The sequence below is a fragment of the Ordospora pajunii genome (genome assembly GCF_021821965.1).
Source record: "Ordospora pajunii strain FI-F-10 chromosome Unknown Cg_06A, whole genome shotgun sequence".
Classification (NCBI taxonomy): domain Eukaryota; kingdom Fungi; phylum Microsporidia; family Ordosporidae; genus Ordospora; species Ordospora pajunii.
The window spans coordinates 70,238-93,299 of NW_026848125.1; the positions used below are offsets into that span (position 1 = coordinate 70,238).

The 23,062-nt window shown below is 44.0% G+C and overlaps 16 protein-coding genes and 1 non-coding gene across 17 annotated transcripts; 7 read left to right on the top strand and 10 right to left on the bottom strand.

Moving 5' to 3' along the window:
- Window positions 1–120: 120 nt before the first annotated feature.
- Window positions 121–2,262, top strand: HK407_06g11090 (uncharacterized protein; the record flags this gene model as incomplete). The annotated part of the gene is made up of 1 exon (XM_060421081.1): window positions 121–2,262. One exon carries the CDS (start codon window positions 121–123, stop codon window positions 2,260–2,262), a length of 2,142 nt encoding a protein of 713 aa, XP_060276736.1.
- A 112-nt stretch (window positions 2,263–2,374) lies between these two features.
- On the bottom strand, window positions 2,375–3,913 carry HK407_06g11100 (TCP-1/cpn60 chaperonin; the record flags this gene model as incomplete). Its single annotated transcript, XM_060421082.1, has 1 exon — window positions 2,375–3,913. The coding sequence occupies one exon, from the start codon at window positions 3,911–3,913 to the stop codon at window positions 2,375–2,377; it is 1,539 nt and encodes a 512-aa protein (XP_060276737.1).
- A 67-nt stretch (window positions 3,914–3,980) lies between these two features.
- HK407_06g11110 (porin) lies at window positions 3,981–4,835 on the bottom strand (the record flags this gene model as incomplete). Its single annotated transcript, XM_060421083.1, has 1 exon — window positions 3,981–4,835. One exon carries the CDS (start codon window positions 4,833–4,835, stop codon window positions 3,981–3,983), a length of 855 nt encoding a protein of 284 aa, XP_060276738.1.
- A 60-nt stretch (window positions 4,836–4,895) lies between these two features.
- On the bottom strand, window positions 4,896–7,682 carry HK407_06g11120 (nuclear pore complex subunit Nup170; the record flags this gene model as incomplete). Its single annotated transcript, XM_060421084.1, has 1 exon — window positions 4,896–7,682. One exon carries the CDS (start codon window positions 7,680–7,682, stop codon window positions 4,896–4,898), a length of 2,787 nt encoding a protein of 928 aa, XP_060276739.1.
- Window positions 7,683–7,779: 97 nt separating this feature from the next.
- HK407_06g11130 (putative acetyltransferase) lies at window positions 7,780–8,292 on the bottom strand (the record flags this gene model as incomplete). Its single annotated transcript, XM_060421085.1, has 1 exon — window positions 7,780–8,292. One exon carries the CDS (start codon window positions 8,290–8,292, stop codon window positions 7,780–7,782), a length of 513 nt encoding a protein of 170 aa, XP_060276740.1.
- A 65-nt stretch (window positions 8,293–8,357) lies between these two features.
- On the top strand, window positions 8,358–9,884 carry HK407_06g11140 (uncharacterized protein; the record flags this gene model as incomplete). The annotated part of the gene is made up of 1 exon (XM_060421086.1): window positions 8,358–9,884. One exon carries the CDS (start codon window positions 8,358–8,360, stop codon window positions 9,882–9,884), a length of 1,527 nt encoding a protein of 508 aa, XP_060276741.1.
- A 126-nt stretch (window positions 9,885–10,010) lies between these two features.
- On the bottom strand, window positions 10,011–12,257 carry HK407_06g11150 (putative beta-lactamase superfamily domain-containing protein; the record flags this gene model as incomplete). Its single annotated transcript, XM_060421087.1, has 1 exon — window positions 10,011–12,257. One exon carries the CDS (start codon window positions 12,255–12,257, stop codon window positions 10,011–10,013), a length of 2,247 nt encoding a protein of 748 aa, XP_060276742.1.
- A 58-nt stretch (window positions 12,258–12,315) lies between these two features.
- On the bottom strand, window positions 12,316–12,750 carry HK407_06g11160 (dUTPase; the record flags this gene model as incomplete). Its single annotated transcript, XM_060421088.1, has 1 exon — window positions 12,316–12,750. The coding sequence occupies one exon, from the start codon at window positions 12,748–12,750 to the stop codon at window positions 12,316–12,318; it is 435 nt and encodes a 144-aa protein (XP_060276743.1).
- A 54-nt stretch (window positions 12,751–12,804) lies between these two features.
- Window positions 12,805–15,111, top strand: HK407_06g11170 (40S ribosome biogenesis protein; the record flags this gene model as incomplete). Its single annotated transcript, XM_060421089.1, has 1 exon — window positions 12,805–15,111. One exon carries the CDS (start codon window positions 12,805–12,807, stop codon window positions 15,109–15,111), a length of 2,307 nt encoding a protein of 768 aa, XP_060276744.1.
- Window positions 15,112–15,461: 350 nt separating this feature from the next.
- On the top strand, window positions 15,462–16,103 carry HK407_06g11180 (cytoskeleton-associated protein; the record flags this gene model as incomplete). The annotated part of the gene is made up of 1 exon (XM_060421090.1): window positions 15,462–16,103. The coding sequence occupies one exon, from the start codon at window positions 15,462–15,464 to the stop codon at window positions 16,101–16,103; it is 642 nt and encodes a 213-aa protein (XP_060276745.1).
- Window positions 16,104–16,264: 161 nt separating this feature from the next.
- On the top strand, window positions 16,265–16,335 carry HK407_06g11190. The gene has a single exon. It is a non-coding gene; the product is annotated as a tRNA-Gly (tRNA).
- A 165-nt stretch (window positions 16,336–16,500) lies between these two features.
- HK407_06g11200 (putative RIO1 serine kinase) lies at window positions 16,501–17,094 on the bottom strand (the record flags this gene model as incomplete). Its single annotated transcript, XM_060421091.1, has 1 exon — window positions 16,501–17,094. One exon carries the CDS (start codon window positions 17,092–17,094, stop codon window positions 16,501–16,503), a length of 594 nt encoding a protein of 197 aa, XP_060276746.1.
- A 105-nt stretch (window positions 17,095–17,199) lies between these two features.
- Window positions 17,200–17,868, bottom strand: HK407_06g11210 (uncharacterized protein; the record flags this gene model as incomplete). Its single annotated transcript, XM_060421092.1, has 1 exon — window positions 17,200–17,868. The coding sequence occupies one exon, from the start codon at window positions 17,866–17,868 to the stop codon at window positions 17,200–17,202; it is 669 nt and encodes a 222-aa protein (XP_060276747.1).
- Window positions 17,869–17,970: 102 nt separating this feature from the next.
- On the top strand, window positions 17,971–19,191 carry HK407_06g11220 (uncharacterized protein; the record flags this gene model as incomplete). Its single annotated transcript, XM_060421093.1, has 1 exon — window positions 17,971–19,191. The coding sequence occupies one exon, from the start codon at window positions 17,971–17,973 to the stop codon at window positions 19,189–19,191; it is 1,221 nt and encodes a 406-aa protein (XP_060276748.1).
- Window positions 19,192–19,336: 145 nt separating this feature from the next.
- On the bottom strand, window positions 19,337–21,553 carry HK407_06g11230 (uncharacterized protein; the record flags this gene model as incomplete). Its single annotated transcript, XM_060421094.1, has 1 exon — window positions 19,337–21,553. One exon carries the CDS (start codon window positions 21,551–21,553, stop codon window positions 19,337–19,339), a length of 2,217 nt encoding a protein of 738 aa, XP_060276749.1.
- A 38-nt stretch (window positions 21,554–21,591) lies between these two features.
- HK407_06g11240 (uncharacterized protein) lies at window positions 21,592–22,275 on the top strand (the record flags this gene model as incomplete). Its single annotated transcript, XM_060421095.1, has 1 exon — window positions 21,592–22,275. The coding sequence occupies one exon, from the start codon at window positions 21,592–21,594 to the stop codon at window positions 22,273–22,275; it is 684 nt and encodes a 227-aa protein (XP_060276750.1).
- Window positions 22,276–22,361: 86 nt separating this feature from the next.
- Window positions 22,362–23,018, bottom strand: HK407_06g11250 (TFA2 protein; the record flags this gene model as incomplete). Its single annotated transcript, XM_060421096.1, has 1 exon — window positions 22,362–23,018. One exon carries the CDS (start codon window positions 23,016–23,018, stop codon window positions 22,362–22,364), a length of 657 nt encoding a protein of 218 aa, XP_060276751.1.
- Window positions 23,019–23,062: the final 44 nt, after the last annotated feature.

The window sequence follows — 23,062 nt, forward strand, 5'->3', positions numbered from 1 at the left end:
GAACGAGGAGGAATGGCTGCATGCTGCTTGGCTAGTAATGCAGTGCATAGGCATGGCCTGTGCAAAGATAGATTTTTGTTGATTAAAATATTTTGAGATGATGCCTGGATAATTGCAGAGATGGAGAGGATTAGTATTGATGAGATAGCAAGGAAGGCAAGCTTTGTTGTTAGGGAGCGCAGTGCTGCGCATGGAATGCAGATGCCGAAAGAGTTCTCAAGGGTATGCAGTGTGCATGGGCATCGTGCAGTAGTTTATGGGACCACACTGTTTATAGATGATGTAAAGGCCGAGGAGGATGTTGTATACTTGAGCAAGGATGGGGAAAGAGTAGTTGCTACTAAGAAGAAAGAAGTGATTGTGTATGACTTTTTGAAGAGAGAGGAGATGCGAATAGATACTGTGAAAGAGGTCAAGAGGTGTGAGGTGTGGAACGAATGGATTGGGATGCTGACTGAGGAAGGAATTCTTTATGTATACAAAAATGGGGAGTTTGCCTGTGAGTATGATGATGTCAAAGATTTTGTTCTTCCGGATGTAGTTGTTCGTTCTGACAGGAAGCTTATGGGGCATGAGGAAGTGCAGAGAGTATTTAGAGATCACGATGGCCAGGTGATTGTTGTCTGTGTGGACAAGCTTGCGTGTGGAAAGAATGAGGTTGCGAACGGAATATCCACGGGAGATATTGAGTATGACAGAGAATGGAACGAGTGCCATTACTACCACTGTGATTTCCATGGGGTGAATATTGTATCATCAAGCAAGTCATCGAAGATTCTGCTTCTTGGCACGGATTTGTGTGAAGTTGACATGGACGAGGAGATCAGACTTCTTGGGCTGAGAACTAACGAGATGCTTGACGTGAAGTATCTTGCAGGAATTGATTATTCAGCAGGATGGGTGGACATGGTTGATGAGGATGGTGTTTTGAGTACGTTTGAGGTGGTAGGAATTGATTGTGGTAAGATGGATGGATGCACTGTGCCTGCGGATGGAGTGCATGCGATGGAAAAGTTTGTAGAAAGAAAATACAAGCTTTGTAAAGAGACAGGGATGCAAAAAGCAGATGCAAGTGATGCTATTATCAGTGGGAGTTTGGCTAATAACGGGGTGAATAGTGCTTGTATGGAGGCTGATGCTGGGAACGATGGGATGATTTCAATAAGTGATATGATGAGTGCAGTTTGTGATATTAAAGATACGGTGCAGGAACATGGAGCTTTCACAGGTGATAATGCAGTGGAAGTAAACATGAAGGTGAAATCTGAGAGCAAGAATGAGTGCCAGACAAAGTCTACTGGGGATTCAAAAATAGATCGCTTGCTTGAGAGTTTATCTGCACAGGTGGATATGGTTATTGAAGATTTTAGGAATATATGTGTTGAGAAGAGGATATTTAAGATGTACAAGTACAATGCAAACGATCTGTCGCTGTTTACGGAACAGGTCTATAAGAACATTATGAGATTGGAGGAGTACAAGTCTATGCAGCAACAGATATCGGAGAAGCTCTCACAAATGCAAGGCAGTCTTGAGGTTTACGAGGGGATGGATGAGGAGAACATAAAAAGTGCAGTGAAGTACATTGACAGTGTGATAGACTCGATGGGTGCCAGAGAAGGAAGGAAGATCGTTCACTATGCAAAGCCACTGCTGCACACAATAAGTAATGCAAAGGCAATGCGACTTGAGTTAGATGTTAATGCAATAAAGATCGGAAAAGGATTGAACGATGTTGAATATGCAGAATCAAGAATGCAAGAAATGCCAATGAGCATATCTGTCAATAGGCAGATTGATGCAGAGCAGAGCATGAAGTACACTGCTCACCAGAATGCATCTGAGCCAGCTCACATGCCGAAGGAATGTATAAACACTGTAGATGAAGCCAAGCCAGATACACAAGCCAATTGCTTGAATCAAAGGCTAAAAGAAGATGGGAATGCTCATGGACAAGCTGATGCAGCCAACCAAGGATTGAAGAATGGCATTTCAACAGCATATGAACCGCCTGGAATGCAGAAACCACTTGCGAATGCTATGATACACCAGCATACAAACATATTTGGCCAACCAGTATCACAGCAGCAAGAAACCGTGCAGTTTGGAATGATTGGGAACGCAATGCCGTCTAGTATCTTTGAGTCGTTAGCAAGCAATGCAACTTCGATTCCAGTATCATCGATCAAGAATGAAGAAGAGCCCAATGAAGATGTTCCGAATGCGTTTCTGAGGTTTGCAAATACTAGAAACTTATTCTAAATTTAGTCAGTGCTGTGCTAGTGCTATTGCACAGGTATAGCCCATAGCTTATATGTATTCCGTGAGAAGCAATAATTGCATGCACTATGCTAAGGTAAATAAATTATCCGTTTTAATTATTCTCAGACTTACTACTTTCCTTTATAGGCTTTCCTGCCTTGATTATTTCGTCAACCAATAGGAGACTTGAGGCAACAACAGTTGCATTCGAAATCACTGCGGATACAACAGAAAAGTTATCAATAACAGACACACATGGTGCACCCCTAAGTATCTTAACGAGCTCGCCCTGTACATCCACTCCAGAATTCTTAAGTAGAACCTTCATCATACTCAAAAACACACTTTCCATTATTTTATACCCAGCGACATCCTTCTCAGCAACCACTTCCAGCTTTGACCTGACATGCAAAACAAGCGATCTATATAGCGAAAGCCCCCCATCAATATAGGTCTTCTCCTTCATCGACACATGCAGACTCTTCAGAGCACCTTTAATTCCAGATTCCATCCTGCTCATCTCATGCTGGCTGTTTCCCCGGATCAAGATCGTGCATGATCCCTTGAATGGCGTTCCTTCAATAAACGTAAATACCTCCTCCCCTATCTTTTTGCTACTGACCTTTCTACAGTATCCAAGCACCTTCTCATTCATTTGCCCAATCTGTGTAATCATGCTTCCTCCACACATACGCACCAGCCTTTCAAGATTCCTTCTTTTTGCGCGTCTCAGTGCCAAAATCCCCGCATCTGCAAACACCTCGAGCGAATAGGGGTCGATGCCTTTCTCAGTCACAACCAGCAAGCTCTTTCCATGCACATCCCTCATTCTCCTTCCAAAATCTGCAATCGCCCTTGACTTTTGTAAAATAAACTCCCTTTCCTTCTCAGCAAGCTCGTCTCTCTGCTTCGACGAGCTGTAGCAAAATTCCGCATTGATCTCGGGCTTCTCATACTCAAGTGACATGTTCGTTACTAGTATGCACACATCCTCAAGACTGCTCGGCATCCCGTAGTGCCTGCCTCCGTGATCAAGCACAAGGCCATCAACATACACAGTCTCAGAAACATCCCCCTCTTGCATCTTTATCACCTCAACCATGTTCACATCAAAATACGGCGACTGTGACACATTCTCAACAGCCACCGCAAGAATATGCGCCAGCTTGCGCGCTTCCTCCTCATCGACCTTCGTCCGTATTGTGTCATATGCCATCCTTCTTAGCGTGTCCTCCTCATAAGGCTTCTCGACACTTTTAATATACCCCATCACATCATTCAGGCACAGCTGCAGTGAATTGCATATCCTTGATATCGCAACCCCATCACAGAACTGCCGGAACGCCGCGCTAAATATCTCGCTGCACATCACAATCAGTGAAGACGACCCGTCACCAAATGTACTGTACATCGACGTTGCTGCTCTTGTTATGATAACGGATGTAGGATGCGTAAACTGTATCTCCTTGCACAGCATGTTTCCTTCCTTTACAATCCTAAGTGTCTGCCCTGGTGAAATCAAGGCCTTGTAGCTTCCAAAAGGCCCTATGCATGTGGAAAACAGTCCAGACAACGTTATCGCCGTGCTGTTGTTGATTCTTATTGCCTGCCCTGATTGCGTAACCTGTGCCTCAGAGTGTGTAGAGTTCATGGGGTAAAATTTTCACTCTGGCCATATCAATGCTTCCTCCAGATGTGTAATCACGCACCATTACTCATCAGAACTCCAGCGAAAACCCAAGCCCATGAGTACATCCTGACCTCCCGATCTCTAGGTTTGCATTCAATGCGAGCCCGTCTGTCACTCTTTCCTCAAGTGCAATTCCTAGCGCCATGTTGCTGTTGACACTTGCTCTAACCTGTGCCTTTGACGTCACAAGCCTGCATCCCAGTGCTCCACTGATCGAGTCACCACGAGGCATGTGGATTTCTGCCCCTGCATCAAACATCTTGCTGAATCTGTGATAATAGCTCATGCTCAGCGCAGTAAATTGCTGCAGCCCCACAGAAAATATTCCTTTATTGCCTTCATATCTTCCACATGTAGAAACACCGACTTCATCGTTTGTTTTGATAACCTCCACTCCAACACACAGCGATCCAAACTGCTGCAGTACATTTGCAACACAAATCATCTGTGATCCTTTTATTGCCGGGCTTATCAGCTTCAGTCCAATGCTGCTTGCTTTGCTCTTTATGTCTACCTGTGCTTGGCTAAACACTTCTCGGCTTCCGCTCACAATGGTATGGATCTTCCCAATGACTCCTCCGCTTGTATGGACTGCTCTAAGCCGCATGCTCCCCTCATTGTCCATTCCAAATTGTACCAGAGAATTCTTCAAGCTCAATGCTCCAAACACCTGGCTCATGTGCACTTTTCCATCAAAAAAATCAATCCTGGACACTTGAAGGCGCGGGCTCAGCAGCTTCGATACCTCTGTCTTTATGCCTCCACACACTTGCAGTGTGGATATCTCACTAGCCTCCGAATTATACGAATCAAAGCTCACCTTCGACTCGTTCCCACTAAAAATATTGCGGATTCCTGCAACCACGCCAGAGACCCACATCATCCCCCGTATTTTTGCTACTTATCAACCCGTTCAAAAAGCTAATCAACACAGCAGTTTATTCTAAATCCCGTAATTCCGGCGGCAGTACTCCTCAGCCTTAAGATAGATCTCCCCGCTATTTGAAAATTCCTTCAAATCCTCCAGAAGCATCCTCTTCACGTCCGGATGGTTGCTTCCCTCTCCTCTGATCTTCTCCTCCAAAAATCCCACCACCTCAGAATATCCAAACCCTGCACTCACAAGGGTCTTTCCAATCTTACTCCCAGGCACCATTCTAGAGCACAGAAGATCTCCAACAAGGCGGCAGTCCATTGCCGGCCCTGATGCTTTAACACTTCCAAGAAACCTTTCTGCAGATGCAAAGTCTCCTCCCATCCCTTCCTCCCATAGCTCCTTGATCACCGTCTTGTCGGTATAGTTTGATATTCCCACTATCCTGAGCGCAAGGTCCGGATGCTTATATGCATAGTCGTTGAACAGCTCATCTGCAGACAACAAGCGATTAGTAATCGCAGGGTCAATCCTTCCTCTCCTCAGAACCTCTGCTTGAATGTCCGCAAGCTCCAACCTCATCTTCACATCATTAAACACAGAAGTGTTCACAGACACACTCAATGAAGCACGCAACAAATCAACCTTCGATTCAAATGGAATCGGCTTGTTATCTGCAAGATCAAGCAACGAGCTCACTCCCTTCATCTTCTCGTTCCTATACACACAATATTTCCAGTGCAGCTCATATATCTGAGGATCGCTCGATGCCATCGACTTCTCCTTCAAAAACCTTTCCAAGAACGGCACTGATATCCTAATTACATCACTCAGCACCATCTTTCCAGGCTTACTGCAGCAGCTGCATTCTCGCCCAAACTTATCCGCCTTCAAAACCTCAAGTAATGCCTCAAACAATGCATACAGAAAATCCTCCCGAGGATCCTCCAATGCAAGATTCAATGCTCCGCTGCACCGGACACTCTTCTTCAACACCTCTACGCCATACTCAAAATCAAAGCTGAAATTCTCCTTGATAAGCGCCGTGCTTCCATGGTAGAACTTAAACTCGTTGTACTTCTCAACAAGACTCTCGTTGTACTGGACATTCTTAAGATTGTTTAGTGACTCAAACAGTAGCTCCCTGGATGGCCTTTTGTTCAGCATCTCCAGCCCTCGTTGGTAATACACCTCCTCAATAGGCAAGAAAAGCGGGCATCTCGTGCTAAGCGTTTTTATAAGCGGCTCAACACTCTGATTCACCTTGAACAAATCAAGAATCGCCTTAAGACTCCTCTTCTTAAACTCCCCACTATCCTCAAAAATAACATGCCCCAACGACTTCCCATCAAGATTCACCGAATACTCATACAATACATTCATATAGAAACATGTCTGCAGAAACTCATCAATAAAATCACAAGCACTCCTCAGGTGCTTTGCCTTCAGCTTTCCTCGAATGCTTTTCATCTTGATCTGCACTTTCTCAAGATACACTCCAAGGTCTCCTCTCACCACCTCCTCAAAACTCGTCTCAAGAACAGGTCGTATCAGCCTGTACAGATACACAAACAGCGCAGAAAGCTGTGCATCCTCATTCTTCAAGCAAAGATACTCCAGCCTTCCAACATCCTCATTGTTCCCAAGCAGCTCATAATACAGCACAAGTATCTCTCTTTCTCCATAGCTCTTGTACACACTGAAAATGTCCTCAGATCGGCAGCTCAGCAAAAACTTCCCCAGCTGCTGAACCTCATACACCAGCATCTTTCTTCCTCCAATCAGAAACACAATGTTCCCATCTATCTCCCCAGTATCCACCTCATCCTTCAGCACTAGCACCTCATAGCTCTCTGAGCTCTTTAGCCTATCAAAATTACACACCTGATCGTCATTTCTCGAAATAAGCGTAACTATACTACCATCGTATCTTCCATTCCTAATCATGCACAGCCTCTCCTCAGACATGCACAGCCTCATTCCCTTGATCTCCGTCATGTCTCCAATGTTCGGGCTTCGCTTCGTCATCACTACCTTCCCGTCGTAGAAATCCCTACTGCCATCCTTCTGCACTGCATAGAAAAACACCCTTTCATCGCTCTCATCAATAACCTGCACTCCAACATACTCCTTACTCATTGAAATCTCTTCCACCTTATACATTCCGCCATCAATATTATACACCGTCACATCTCTTCCAAGGCTCACAAGAAACCTCTTCCCAACACTCATCGACCGCACTGCTGGCTTCTTCCTCCGCAACACACTCGGAATAAAGCTCGACAGAATCGATGCCCCAGGATCATATACATGCATGATCTTAAAAGACCATGTGTCCATACTCTTGTATATCACCTGGTATACCCCTCCGTTCTCGCATCCAATAAACACATCGCCGCTCATGATTGCAACACATGTTGTCTTACTTGGTGTTGATGCAGCAAAATCTGTGTTCACCAAGCACTGTGTGTCCTTCTCAACCCCATACATCATTACCTGCTCCTCTGTTGCCACAAACAGGCAGTGTGAGACCTTCTCGTTAAAAACACCGCTACGTGGAACAAAAAGCTTTGCTTCCAGCACTTCAGATGAAAAGCTGCCAATCTCCTCGGTTTCTCCGCTCTCGTATCGCCATATAACAAAGTTATTTCCCTCAGTCATCCACAAAGCACTCATCCCCAGCAGTACTCCAATTCGCTTATACTCAACACCAGGAATCGCCATTTCCCTCTTCTTGATCAGCATCTTCTGCACAGCATATGTCTGGTCAGAACCGGTGTAGATATCGCGTGTGCTTGGCAGCTTGCGCTCCTCATACTGCCTTGCCTCTACAAGATTACGATGCCTTGCTTCCATTTTAAGGGCCATGCCCACTGTAAAATTAAGTATTGCGTTCGCGTATTTGCCGTCTGATACATGCATTCTACAGTTCATACACAGGCATGCTCTCAGCTCATATCCATAAGCACATTCTGTATGCCAATCCATTGTTCTCATAGTATGGAATCGGCTGCTCCTGAGCTAAAAACCCAAACGATTCGTAAAGGCGGATTGCATTCAGGTTTGTAACACTGACATGGAGATCTATCTGTATACGCTGCATGCAAGCACTGCTTGTACCGGGCATGCTTCCAATGAATAGCTCTTCTTTGACCGTCTGTAAGTAGAGAGATATTAGTTTCTTTCCAATGCCTATTCCTCTGAAGCACTGATCCACACACAAAGAGTATATGTGGCCAGCCATTTCGTCTGCACATGCAACAGCCTCGATGTATCCGACAATGCATCCACCTGACTCGGCAACAAAAGAAGTATTGCGTGATTCATGCAACGTGGATAAAAATGTGCTCAGCAGAAAGTTCTCTGCCGAATTCCGGATATTCAGCGCCTGTACATCCAGCATGTCATCAAACCCCATTCCTCGGAAGACAACATGCACACCCTTGTCCATGGCATATATCCTCATGCCAATTTTGAATGCTCTTAGATATGCACTGCAGTAGTAAAAAATGTTGCTGCCGCGCCCTCTTGATGAACAATCAAGTTGTGGTGCTTGGGCTTGGGGATGGCAAATGCAGCATCCCGGAAATTACAGACGCAAACTCTGCCTGTGAGGATGGCATTTGTGTTGTGCAAATGAAGACCAGCCATCAGGTACACATGCTACTGAAGAAACTAGAAGACGTCGAAGGCGTGAGTGCATATTCACTGAGTGAGTTTTATGGAGCAATAGCAGCAAAAGACAAGGAATATGTACCACTGAAAAGGTTTGACAAGAACGAGTTTGTTGACTTCCAGTTTTCTGGTGGCGAGCAGTTTATTGTCCGCACCGACAGTGAATTTTCGGTATATGATCAGCAAAGCAAGGAGATGACGATTTTAAACAATTTCAAGATGGGAGGGAAGTGCAATGCAAGCGATGACGGTGTTTTTGTTGGTATTTTCCAGGCAAATGCTGTTGAAATACGTGCAGGGCAACGTCTTGAAGTATTAGGTGTGCTGCATACCGACGGCGATGTGAAGAGAATTGCATTTAGTCGGTGCAGTAGATACCTAGCTGTGCACACAGTAAAGGGAGTTGAGCTATGGGATGTGATGAAGAATATGTGCATGCTAAAGAAGGCGTGTGAATTGAGCAATGAGTATGGCGTGTATGGGAATGCGGTGTTTGACGAAGGGCTGATGTATCTTTCTCGAAGCACAGTAGTTTTTTCGCTTGAACTTGGAAGAGAAATTGAAGCAAGCGATAGGTACGCAGGCGTAAAGAGTGTGCAGCAAGAAAGGAACCAGATAGTGGCATTTAGCGAGGGAAGGGTGCAAAAGATAGAGTACAAGATGGATGAATACAGATTCACGAAGACACATGCAAACATTGACGAGATCAGGTTCTTTTTTGCAAAAAGCAGATGCTTTGCACTTATGGCCAAGAGCATACAAAAGGAACGCATATACTTTCTAGAGTCATATGGACGAGATGGAATAACACAAACACAGTTAACGGGAAATATTGAGCAGGTTGCTGTGTCTGATGGATTCTTTGTAGTGGCTAACTCTGAGAATGTGATTTTTTTCTATTCTCGAACAAAGTTTGGATTCAAGCTTATGAAGGAGGTCAGAAAGGAAGATTGCGTTATTCTTGCATTACAGGACAACATATGCTGTGTGTATGACACGGATTCAGGAAACATTGAGTTTTACGACAACAGCAATCTAAGAACCACATACACACACCATCTGTGCACCGAAATAGTGTGGTCATACAGCGGACTCTATGTGTGTTCATGCTCAACAGGCAGCTGCTCAAGCGGACTGGTACAGGTTTTCAACCGAAACGGAAAGCTGCTTTGGAAAAAGGTATTCAGTGGGCTTATTCTATTTGCCTGGAGGCCATTTACATGGATTAGTGAGGATGAGAAAGCAAAAGCGCTCAGTGAGTTTTCGGGGGAGATCTCAAGTGAGATCGACAGTGATGGGGAAGATGCAAGCAAGGAAGAGCTTCTTTTAAGGTGGAAGAATTATCTGCTGTCCAAAAGGCAAATGGCAGCAATGTCTAAGTAAATCAAAAGCATTATTTATGGTTTGTGTCTACGGTCTTTCACAGCAAGCATTTGATGTATTTACTGATTCATGCATTGAAGAAATCAAGTAGAACCAGTAATCTCATGGGTGCCAACATAAAATACATCATTGATACTCGTTTATAATGCCTGTGCTTTTGTAGTATTCATTGATCCTATCCATCGGATATTCAGATCCCACAACATACCTGAACAGGTCCACACATGGAATCCATTCTCCACTCGATGCTATTCCCTTTGGGTATCTTTGACTGAAGTGTGTCAGCAATAGGTTGTTTGAGTTGGACATTTTAAACACTCCGATGGCATCTGCAACTGTCGAATGATGTGTTTGAGCTGCCCGGTCTGCCTGATCCGATGTAAAAGTTGCCTCGTGTATCATGATATCTGAGTTGTGTGACATTAGTGCAAATAGATTTGAGGCTCTTGAATCTCCTGAATATGCTACTGCTACTTTTCCGTCCTTGATCCGAATGCCACAGGAATCAGAGCAGTGGTCAACGCCACAAATAGAGATTTCAAATTCAGTATCGAATTTCAACACATACTCATCTGTACAAAATGTACCGTGATGCTGCTGATCGTTCATCAAACCATCATACTTTTTCCTGAATCTCCTTTCCAATGCCTTTGCATGATTTGTTTCGATATACCTATAATTCTCAACTCCAAACTTCGATATAAACGGCTTTATGCTTGCAGGCCCAAATACATTCACCTTGTGATCCAAAGCTCTTAGAACAGATACTATTCCCAGCACATGGTCAGCATGGGAATGCGATATGAATATTGCCCTAAGCTTCCTCAGTACATCGATGCTTCCATACGCCCTGTGTATCTGAAAAAGTGCATCTTCGCCACAATCAAGTAGCATTGCCTTGCTTTCGGACTCATATAGAATCACCGACACATTTCTGTATTTTGAAGGAATGGCACAGCCTGTTCCAAGAAACAATATGCACTCAGAAAACAACCTAGGCTTGGATGCCACATGATCCATACCTGTTTCATTATTTTCTGCAGCACTGCTTGTTGCATCCTCGTCTTGAACTGTACTAATACACACTTGCTCATCATGGCAACGAGAAAAGCATCTCGACAATTTATTGTACACAAGAGTATCTCCACTCTGAAGTGGCAGTGTGTTTCCATTCTGAATGCAGATGTGCTTGCTGATCGCCGATGGAATGAGGAAGTCTCGATGTATTGCATTAAGATCCGCCTGAATGGCATATAATGACCTATATTCAACAAAGCAGTTGTCTTCTAGCAAAAAGTACTGTGCATGGAAAGAGGATGCCAAGGCATTGATTGCTTCTGGCTGGAAGCAAAATACATATCTGGGCTGCCTCTTACAAACTGCAAGCACAAGCTCATCATGGTTCTGAATGCAGTACACAATTGCAACCAGCCCAACACTCACATCCTCTTCCATGTATTCGGCTCCGTTGTATTCTTTGCCATCATACTGTATAATCTCCCTCCTTGTAAGCATCGAGTACATGTGCTTCGGAATCTCTTTTGGAATTCTGTCTGCCATGAGTCTTCCTCTGATTGGCTTGATGTCCAGGAAATACCAGTTTTGTATACTTCTGTGGTGCTTGTGATGCTCGATTCTGGCCTTCGTGTGAATGCATGTGTAATCGATGCATCTGCTGCAGAATGCACTGCTAACCATTTCCACGCTTACATACTCATCCGAGTAGCTGCTCATGTAGTTCATTTTCATGTCCATCAGGTCTGCAAATCTTGATGCAGACTCTGCAATTTCCCTGGTTGTGCTATCGCACACGATGTCTAGAGACACCCGCCCTATATCCCTCAGCGTCAAATACGTGCCTACCAATGGTGGGACCGACCTGTCTGTGCACAGAAACAGCGCCGAAACCTTGCTGAGGCTCACACCCGCCTCGATGCAGTATCTCTGCAGTCCTTCAAACAGATCAAACATGTACTTTCTATTGCCTATAGAAACCACCAATGACTTTCCACTTCTTGTTGCCAAGTACTTGAACTCAATCATCGACGATATGCAGGGGTGCTTGAGCCATGCATGACTGTGCATGCACTTGAAAAGTGTTTGATGCATGCTTGAAACATAGAGTGTATAATCAAAACGGAATGCATATGCAATGAACAGAGTAGCAATCATCATTGCAATAAACATCTGCGCAGCAATATGCATCAAGCACAGCAATAGCATTGCGAGTGCATCAATCCTGAACCTCGAAAGAATTGCACTAAAGCTTGACAGGCTTATACTCAAATTGATCAAAACAAGAAATGCAAGGAATCGGCGATCCCAAGTATCGCATAGTAAGCAGGTAGCAGATTGTGCCGGTAATACTTGCATGGACAGCATGCATTAACTACACTTGTTTGATATTGCCAGGCCATACTGAAGCGTTTATTCATTTCATTCCTGTTGATCCAAAGCCAAGGCATCCTCTTTCCGTTGCACATATCGAATCCACAACATTGACAACGGTTTCAACAGCCGGCACAAACACTATCTGTGCTATTCTACTTGACGCTTTGTACTCAAAGGACTCACTACCATTGTTTTTCAGCGTGATGACAAGCTCAGAGATGCATCCTGAGTGGATGCATGCATTATGCACATCGATCCAGCTATTCAGTGCTAAGCCAGACCTTCCAAACACCAGCCCCACTATTGATTGCGGAAGATGCCATATAAGTCCTGTCCTGACGGGCCTGGTTTCGTTTGGAAGCAGTACACCCTGCTCAACAGCATGTATGTCGTATCCAGCGGCTCCATCAGACTGCCTCCTTGGGACTATGGCTGACGGATGTGTGGTGCTCACTTTGAGTTCATGGGCTGCCATGCGATGGATGTGCAGTGGAATTTTGGTTTTGGTTTTGAGCAGCCCACGAATCTAATGAAGGACAAAGATGGAGGCAAGAAGCCCAGGATAACGAGCGAGCAGTTGAAGCACGAGGAGAGCATAGCACATGTTCCAATTGAAAACATGTTCTTCAAGGATCTTCCTCCGACGTTTGTGTCTGTAGTTGGGCCGCCAAGCAGTGGTAAGAGCACATTGGTAAGATCGGTGGTGAAGTATTTTACGCAGAAGATGGTGGATGAGATTGTTGGGCCGGTGACTGTCTCATGTGCAAAGATGCGAAGGATTACGATGTTTGAATCGAAGACGGACATCCACCAGTTTATTGATGTGTCGAAGATATCTGATGCGGTTGTATTTGTGATTGATGCATCTGTTGGGCTGGAGATGGAGACATTTGAGTTTCTGACGCTGCTGATTTCGCACGGGCTCTCGAAGATTATGTGTGTAGTGACGCATGTAGATAGAAAGACGAGTGCGAAGCATTTGAAGCTGATGAAGAAGAGAATATGGGCAGAGGTGTGTCCTGGGATCAAATTTTTCCATGTTGGAGGAGTGGCATCCGGATTGTACAGCGACATGGATGTGACTAGCTTGTGTAGGATGCTTGGTGTGATGAAGTGCAGGCCGATTGAGTGGAAATGCACGCATCCGCATGTGATTGTAGACAGGATAGACGATGAGTTTGTGTATGGATATGTAAGAGGAGGGATGATCCAGAGCGGAACAGATGTTTATGTTCCAGGGCTTGGAGACAACATGATGCAGGAAGTTGAGGCATTGATTGACCCGGTTCCTGTTTATGGAGAGAAGAGGCTTTCTGCAAGATCAAGGATATTGTATTCACCGATGTCTGGGATTGGCACGAATGACGAAGAGATGCCTCAGATGGAGGGTCTGCATGGAGGGTCTGATGATGAGGAGATCCAGCTGTTCAAGGGAGGAGAGGTGCTTGCTGAAGATGAAGCGGACGAGCAAGTGGAGGAAGAAAAGGCTGATTGTGTGAAAGAGTGTGCTGAAGAGCCTGAGGAGTCGGAAGAGATAGGATTTGAGGAACTGCTGGAAGCGATGTCTGGAAGGTTTCAAAAGGATGCGGTTACAGAGGAGGATCTTATTGAGAAGTTTAATGAGAAGTATGAGGAGAAGGAGAAGGAGCAAGGCAATTTTTTGCTGAAGGAAAAGCGAAGGCTTGAGAATGAGTATCATAAGAATGAAGAGATGATGGTTCCGGGAGTGGTGGTTCCAGGAAAGTATGTGAAGATCCGACTGATGCAGCATATGTGTAAGGATGTTGACAAGGGCAAGGCGATTATTCTTGGGAGTGTTCTTGTGTCTGAAAAGGAAAAGAGTGTGATACAAGGAAAGATAAAGAGATACAAATGGTATAAGAAGATTCTGAAGAGCAACGAGCCTGTTATATTTTCTGTTGGGTGGAGAAGGTTTCAGAGCATTCCTGTGTTTAGTATGAAGGATGCAACCAGGAACAGGATGATCAAGTATACACCGGAATCGATGCACTGCAATGTATCTTTCTATGGGCATGTGGTTCCAGCAGGTACGGGTTTTTGCGTGTATAGCGAGAAGGGAGATTTCAAGGTGTTGGCGTCTGGAACAGTGACTGATGTGAATGGAGAAGTTGAGCTAGTGAAGAAGCTGAAGCTGATTGGATATCCGAAGCGAATTATTCAGAACACGGTGTTTGTTGCTGGCATGTTTACGTCTGATCTTGAAGTTTTGAAGTTCCAAGGGGCGAATCTGAAGGCAGTAAGTGGGCTCCGAGGGCAAGTGAAGGGGCCTCATGGGAAGGACGGAGAGTACAGAGCCACGTTTGAGGGCACGATGCTGATGAGTGATATAGTGGCATTGAGGTGTTTTGTGCCTGTTGATATGCATAAGATCCTGATTCCTGTTGAGAATTTGATGGGAAGCTGGAAGGGGCTTAGAAGGCTGCATGAGATACGGCAAAGCCTGGGAATGAAGTATGAGAATGAAGAGAGTTCTGAGGAGAGCGAAAGCGAGAGTGAAAGTCGTGCTGAGGATGATGCAGGCCTTCCATCTGATATCGAGAACGAGCTACCGTTGAATATGAGAAAGATAGCAGTGGTTTCAAAAAGAATACTGCTACCGACAGCGCCAGATGGGAAGGATGAGTATGAGACTAGGGAGAGGATTGGAAAGGACAGGATGAGGAAGAGCAAAGAGCAAGAGAAGAGCAAGGCCATGCTTGAAATGAAGAAAAGGGAGGAAAGAGAAAAAATGGAGAAGGAGAAGGAAGAAAGAATCAAGAAGGTCATCCAGGAGAACTACAGAGAGTCACAGAGGAAGTTTAGAAAGCGAAGATAGAAGTAGCATGTCTTTTAATTAAATATGGTGTGTTTGACTTGTCAGTTTTTTATCTATTTTGTGAAAGAGTCGAGGCGATGCTCAAGATCGATTAATTTTTTAATGACCTCATCCTGGTCTGCAATATCTCTGTCGAGGTATTGATGGATTTTGTGGATGTCGTTGTTTTTGAAGCATTCATCCGATCCTGATGACATTTGGCACTCGCCGATTGAGCCTGCTGGAATAAGATCTTGGATGTTGATTTGCGGTAGACTTCTGAGTTCTGGAAAGTCAAGCGAAGAAGAGTCTGAGCTGCAATCCATTGAAGGATTATTTTTGTATGAATTTAAGTGACTGAGGGCCCTTGAATGGTGTTGTTGATGCTGAACGACAGGTTGACGCTTGGAGACAGGTTTAAGGGAACGGTGCGATATCTTGGAGGGATACGGACGAAGGAAGGCAAGTGGGTGGGCCTAGAGCTTGATGAGCCTGTGGGAGCGAATGATGGGAGTGTGAATGGCGTGAGATACTTTGACTGCAAGGATAAGCATGGGATATTTGTAAGATACGAGAGGATCAAGGAGGGGCTTGTATGCGAGGACAGGGGAAAGGCGATAGATGGATCAGAAATGCCGACTGTAAAGATTGGCGAATATGAATCGAAGATATCTGAGCTAGAAAAGACGATAGAGCAGCTCAGGAATGCAGAAAGGCAGGAGCTAGCTGAGCTTAGAAAGGAGTTGATATGTTTAGAAGAGCAAAAATTGCAGAAGAATGCAGACTATTCAATTGAAGAGCGACGAGATGCAAATGAAAAAGGATTGCGTGCGAGTAGATGGATGGGTAAGACGAATACGAATTGTGTGACTGACCAGGATGAAAGAAGAAGGGTTGTACATCTTGTAAGTAGGATTATTCATGGCGTGCTGGATGAGGAAATGGAGGCAGTGGAGTGCCTGTACAAGGAGTTTGAGTGTATTATGAAGAAGAATGGGATTGTGATGGACTGAAGTCGAAATAGATTAATGCAAGCAAGAAAGACATAAGCAGAGGGATACTTACTATGAATCAGCCTGTTGTGTAAGCCATGCAGGTATACAATAAAGTGAAGAGCACAGGATGTGTACCGTATTATAATACGATCGATACGACTAGACGGGATATATTGAGAGCATCATTGGTTTAATGGTATAATAGCCGGTTGCCATCTGGCTGACCCGGGTTCGATTCCCGGATGATGCATTTTGATTTCATGGAAATGCTAAAGTAATAAATTGTAGACTGGCCTCTGTTTCTAATAAATCAGTCGTGTGCTGACTACTATCAAGAGTTGAATTATTCATATTGCATATAATTTAATCTAAATGCACTGGGTGTTTCTCTCTGGATGACTCTTGAGCATCACAATTATCCAAATGAGCTTTCTTCTCTCTTCCTACCCCTCATGCGTACAACTTCGAGTTTTTTCAACACTTCTGCATCACCATGCATCAGGTATCCTTGGTAGAAGTCTTGTAGCGACTCAGCGCTGTGCAAACACCCAACTGCCTTTTCAAAAACATACAAGTCGACAGCCTTGTCTTCATCTTTTAATGAAACACTCGACAGTCCAAAGTCTATCACATAAGCTTGGTCTCCAAAAATGAAATTCGACGTCGTTAGATCTCCATGCACTATGTTTTCACAATGAAGCTTGCCTACAAGAATGCCTACCTCGTAGAATAAGCGTTTATGATCAACTGCACTGCTCAACTGCTCTTTCATTGTCTTTCCTATTATCCTTTGCATCACAATTGTGTTCTCACTGACCTTGATTAACTTTGGACATGCAATCCCAAGCTTGTTCAACTTTTTCATGATATTCGCCTCCCTCTTCGTTCTGCTACGGATTATCTTCCTATCCAACTCTTCAATTCGGTATTCTTTCTTCATTCTTTCTTTTATAACAACATCTCCATCAATATATACGCTTGACTCTGCGCCAAGAGAAAGAAACTGCATATCAGGGTGTTCTGCCAAAGTCCTTCTTTGATCAAATGCCACAGCCATGCATAAAGCAGACAAAAACTCTCATTGGCCTTGCACACATAAACATAGCGCATCATCTCAAACACTGACTCCTGATCTGCTGATGATCTCATCGATCGCCGACATCTCACACCCATCGCCAATCTTCTCAAGAAAGGCCACCTCTTTCTTAGATTTCATCACCACAATACAATGCCAATCACATGCATCAAACTCATCATCAGTGGGATCACTAAGAATACATCCTTCCACCGAACAGTACAAAAAGCATTTTGGCAGAAAATTCATGCTTACTCCAATAGCAGACAGTGCTGCATTCACTCCAGCAATCGCAATGCTGTAAACATTCCCGTCAATCGACAAAAACCTAAAATCAACATGCACCCGCATAACCTCCTTGCCAGCCTTAACACACATACCTTCAAGATCAACACACTTCTGCTTAACATATACCATGTTCAAAAACCATAAGAGCTTCTCATGCCTTCTACCAGCCATAGATGCAAAAAACCCTACCACTCCCTCTCTGGGCTTATCTACATAGGGCTTGGCTACATCAGATTGGAACACAACCTGTACACGTGTATTCCCCATCGACAAAAGCAACGAGCTTGTGCATCTTTCGATCTCTATTAGTCTTTGCTCATCTATTCTTCTGTAGTCAAGTCTCTCTCCATCAATTGCTAATTTTTTCACAATCATCAGGGCAACTGGATACTGCACTGAGATGAATATGCACTTACACATTGCACCAGCAATTATAATCCACTACAGCATCGCCGCATCATATTGTTTGTGCTTACAATGACGCTGTAATGTTTGTATCTATGGCTGCATCACCATAAACAAATGCAAATGATTTTCGTATTCATGGCCATCGCAATGTGTAGATTAGAAGTTGCCGCTGTACATTTCCGAACGCCCGATGGGCACATTCTCTTGCCGGAGCACATTCCATCGACACCAGTCCTGTTTATGGAGTTTGAGGCATTTTCAAGAAAGTTCAGGCTCATGCTTACAGACTCGTCGCATTACATCAATGGCATTACAATGAAGAAAAGCCTGTGCGACTTTTCAATATCATCCCAATCTGAAGACGACTGCTACGGCTCTTTGTCGTTCTGTGCAGAAATCAGTGGTAGATTTGTTTTGCACCAATACATATACACTATCAGATCAACAGCAGCCAACAGCATTCATATACACCAAGCAGAATACACAGCACATCATCCAAATGCAATCACTGAGCTGAAAACAGCCACATTACCGGCTAAGGCTACAAAGTACCCACAAAAGACATTGCAAATCTTCCTGATCAATGACTTTGAGCGTGTTCAAGAAGTCGGCCCTGGCATTAACCACAAAACGGTGCAAATGTTTAATATCTCAAAAAGCATACTTGAAAAAAACAAATGGAAAAGGTACAGCATAAACCTAAAATTGAACGGAATACTAAATGTGGTGCATTCTCCATTGGCTCAAAATCAACCAAATACACATTCGACTCAAACAATACTTGAAGATCGAACTGAAGGGCTCGAACAAATTGACAACATCAGAGCTTTACATACATTCAGTGGCATGTTTAGATCAGTCGACAATAAAAAAGATGTAGTGGAAGAGCTGCTAGACCAGGCAGGTCTGATTGTTCTTCTCCAACCATCTGGACGCATTGTCAGCGGATTAACTTTTGCTAACGGGTTTGGATCCTCCGATAGAAGATTCAGCATAGTCAGGATATCAGGCACAGATTCCTACTTCCACCAGGGGAGAATTCTGGCACATGAAATAGCACATTCAATCGGTGCAGATCATGAACTGTGTGGGATGTGCCTGATGAAACCGGAAGCAAATCCTGTTGGCAATGAGGATGATGTGTTTCTGAGCAGTGAAGCCATAGATGCTGTGGAGCACTTTCTGTATACAAGCAACATTCACACTGATGCAGCCAACACATGTGGAAATGGATTGATAAGTGATGATAAGGAATGTGACTCGGGCTTGTATGGTGGATCACTATGCTGCACAAATAAGTGCAAATTAAGGCCTGGGATGCAGTGCGATGGCTGAAATTGAAAACTCAGAAAGGCATGCACCTGCTACTAACAGTATCCTCAATCTTGCTTGAAATACTATATGGTTTATCAAATATTTATTAGTCGTAATATTCCATATCAAGTCTTTAAAGCAGATCTATGCCAAGGTGCCATATGCGCTAAATTAGACCCTCTGCTTCAACAGTAAGATATCCAATCGTCTTGAGCATGCTTTCCTCAAAGTCTGCCCACACACTTCCAAATGCTTTACCAAATGCAGATATATCACCAGGCTCTAAAAGATGCGATTTGTACTTCAAAATACTAAACAAGATCCTTTGAGTGATGTCAACTGCCGTGCTCATGTGTGGCATCATCAAACTCATTATCTTCAATACATCTTGTTTGCAAAGTCCCTTTATCCATTCTTCATCCATCAGCCTCTCCAGTACTTGCACCACGGATGCAGCAGATTCATCATTTACCACATTCGATGGTTGATGTAATCCTCTAATCAGTAAAAGATCCGAGCACAGGTTACATCTTTCCCTCTTCCATACCTCCTCCCGTTTATCGCTGCTTGCCTTGAACATCGTGAAGTCTACCACATCCTCCTCTGACCTGTTGCACTGCAAAAACAACATCTTGTTTGAAAACAGAATCAAATCGTTGTTTTCTGATGCAACAAGCAAGAAATCCATATCCGGAGAAAACCTGACAAACCTTGCATTCACATCCATCTCAAGCATATCAAGACGTATAGACGTCACTATATCATATACAGTCACCTTATTTCCACACAGAATTGCTATCCATCTCGAATCACTGGATATTCCATAATCAATCACCTCCTCATTCATTGCAAACACTCTAGAAATCCCATCCTCATATAAAACAATTCGATTCTGCATCCTTATCACCACAAAGTTCTCAACCAGTTTGATCGACCGGATCCCTGCACACTCATACTTCGACCTCATCTCACCATTCATCGAATAAAAATACAAGCCAGACACAGTGGCAACAACTATCTGCTCTAAATCCATTGCTATATCAACAAGATCCTCTCCCACACAAAATCTAGCATGCACCAGCTTTGACCTGAGATTTATCAGAAAAACCTTATCCTTTCCGAAACAACAGAAGTCCTTGTACACTGCAAGACATTTGATATCCTTCCTGAGAACAAGTCTAGACCTCTTCTCGTTAAACTCAAGAGCATGAAGCTGCTTGTTTCCAAAACACACAGCATTGTGGTTCACATCCATTATCTCGACTGCTCCCTTGAACTTGAACATGAAGCTCTGCTCATCTTTGTAAATGTTTGTGCTAAACACACTTCTTGGGCCAAAAAGAAGTACACTGTTTCTGCTAACAAATTCCATCCCAACAATCTCCCCGTTATAAACACTCCTTCGTTTGATCAACTCAAGAGTGTAGTTCTTTATCTCATAAATACTTATTGCATTCTCTGTGGACAACACCATAGACTTGTTGTCAAGAAATCGTGCACTTATTACTCGGCTATATCCCCTTACATCAGCATCTTCATCGGCATCATAGTTCCTCTTTCCTCCTGCTGTCAAGCCCTTCACACTCATCATCTTCCTCCTGTCATCTAAATCAAACACTGCCATTTCAGCATCGCTAACTGCTACTAATGAGTTTCCTCCAAAACTCAACTCATTCACCCTTCCATTCATCTTCAACGAGAAAAGCATCTTGTCAGACTTCAGGTTAAAAATATGGATCGTCCCATCTTCTAGCCCTATCCCCGCAACATCAATAACACTGCTTTGCTCTATCACGCTTATCATCGACTCAAACGCCTTATATGTATATATAACCTTCCTAGACATCACATTGAACAGAACCATCTGTCCTCCTTTCAACACCTTGATCACCTTGTTCACATACGTGTGTGGGTGAAAAAGCTTTACTATGCCTTCGTGCTCAATCTTGTACATCTCGTTCAGATCATCCGTCACAACCAGCTCGTTCTCCTTCAACAGCAACAGCATGCTTCCAAACCCAATAATCTGCTTCACAACCCGATTGCTGCCCTCCTCTGCAACCTTCACCCTCTTGTTGGACTTTCCACTGCCTTCGTGCAGTACAACACTCCTGATCACCTCTCCACGTACAGTAACATACACTTTATTGCCCGAGCACACATACACAATACCGTTATACTGATACCCACAGTCAACCCTACAGAGCATCGGCCCACAGAACAGCAGATTCAGCCTGCTTGCGTCATAAATCAAATACCCATTCTCTGTCATAGACACCACATGCACCGTGTCGTCAACCTGTTGTAGCATCAAAGCATGCTCAGATGTCATCCGATTCACCACACGGTACTTCTTGAACAGATCAGACTCGCCATGCCTCATCCTAAGGGCAAAATTTTAGTATTGCAAATCACATGCCCATGGATAGAGAAGACGGTGGATACATCCACAGCTCTCCACGCAAGGAGTTCCTGGGAATAAAGACACTCAGGTCGTTCACCATGAAGCAGATCAGCAGCTGCGATTTCGAAGAAGCATCATCAACACACCACATTGACTCGGCAGAGGTCACAAACATCCAGGCAATCGGGTGGGTTACCTCATCAAAAACATCTGCTACCGGATCTGTATTTACGCTGCAGGACGGCACCGGAAAAGTCGACTGCTCCTTCTGGCCAAACAGTTCATATGAAGAAGACCAGTCAAAACTTCTTCAGGATGGAGCGCTTCTCAAGGTAAATGGATCTCTTAGGACATTTAGCAGCAAGAGAAGCATATCTGTATCGAATCTTTCGGAAGTAACAAATCGAAACTTCATCATCTACCACTTCCTGAACTGCATCCACCAACATCTTTTCTATACAAGACAGCTCCACAGGGACGACGTAGTAAGAAGCGAAGGAATGAAAATGGAAAAAATCCAGGAGGACATTCTTGAGTGCTATAGGAAAAATCAAGACGAAAACGGGCTTCACATCAATGTGGTGATCAAAATGCTATCTTCCAAGTACTCTGAAGGCAGCATTAGAGAAAACATCGATGCTCTATTGAGAGATTGCCATCTATACAGCGTGGACGGGATGGAATATAGAACAACAATATAAAATGCTTATTTTACTATATTTCTTATGCTTATACATGCTAACAAGTTTTCAATACACAATATATCTGTATTGTTGTTTATTTTAAGCTAGCAGTCGTCCTGGATTCCGCTGAGATCCAATCCTTTTACATGCGTGTTGGTTATCCTAATTCTTCTTTTGTTTCTCTTGCTTCGGTTTATCTTTATCATCGACCTCTTCTTGATGTTTTCGGCTTTTTCGGTCTTGAGCCCTGCTGTATTCAGCTCTTGGATCAGATCATGATATGTGCCTATCCGCACCTGATTCCACAAGCTTTTTATCTGTGCATCTGTTGGTTCCTCAGCCAGTTCGTTCCAGAACACGATTTCAGAGCCATCCATATCGCACAAGACAATTACCTCCTTCCTTGCCTTCAGATCCTCAAGAAACGGAGAGGCATCGACCGGAGAATCCATCAGCTTGCTCATTTCAAGCCCCTCTTCTCCATTGAGATTCTTCACAACCTTTCTCATGTCATCGACACTTCTGATAGAATACAGAGGCTTAAACATCAACGAGTTCTGTGTGGCAACTATCCTCGGATTCTTCTTGATCAGCTGCAAAAGAGTGTGGTTGCTGTACAAATCGATGCGTGTCTTCTCTTTGATCTCATCGAATAGCAGTGCTCTGTCGTATTGCTTGAGCAGGCTTATGACAGAGTGTATATATGTGTTGGTGTGCCTCTCAAGCCCAATCGAATCGGTCCCGAAGTGATCCAAGCCCATGGCGTGGGTATTGCATTTGTGATTTTGTGATTCTGACCGCATCC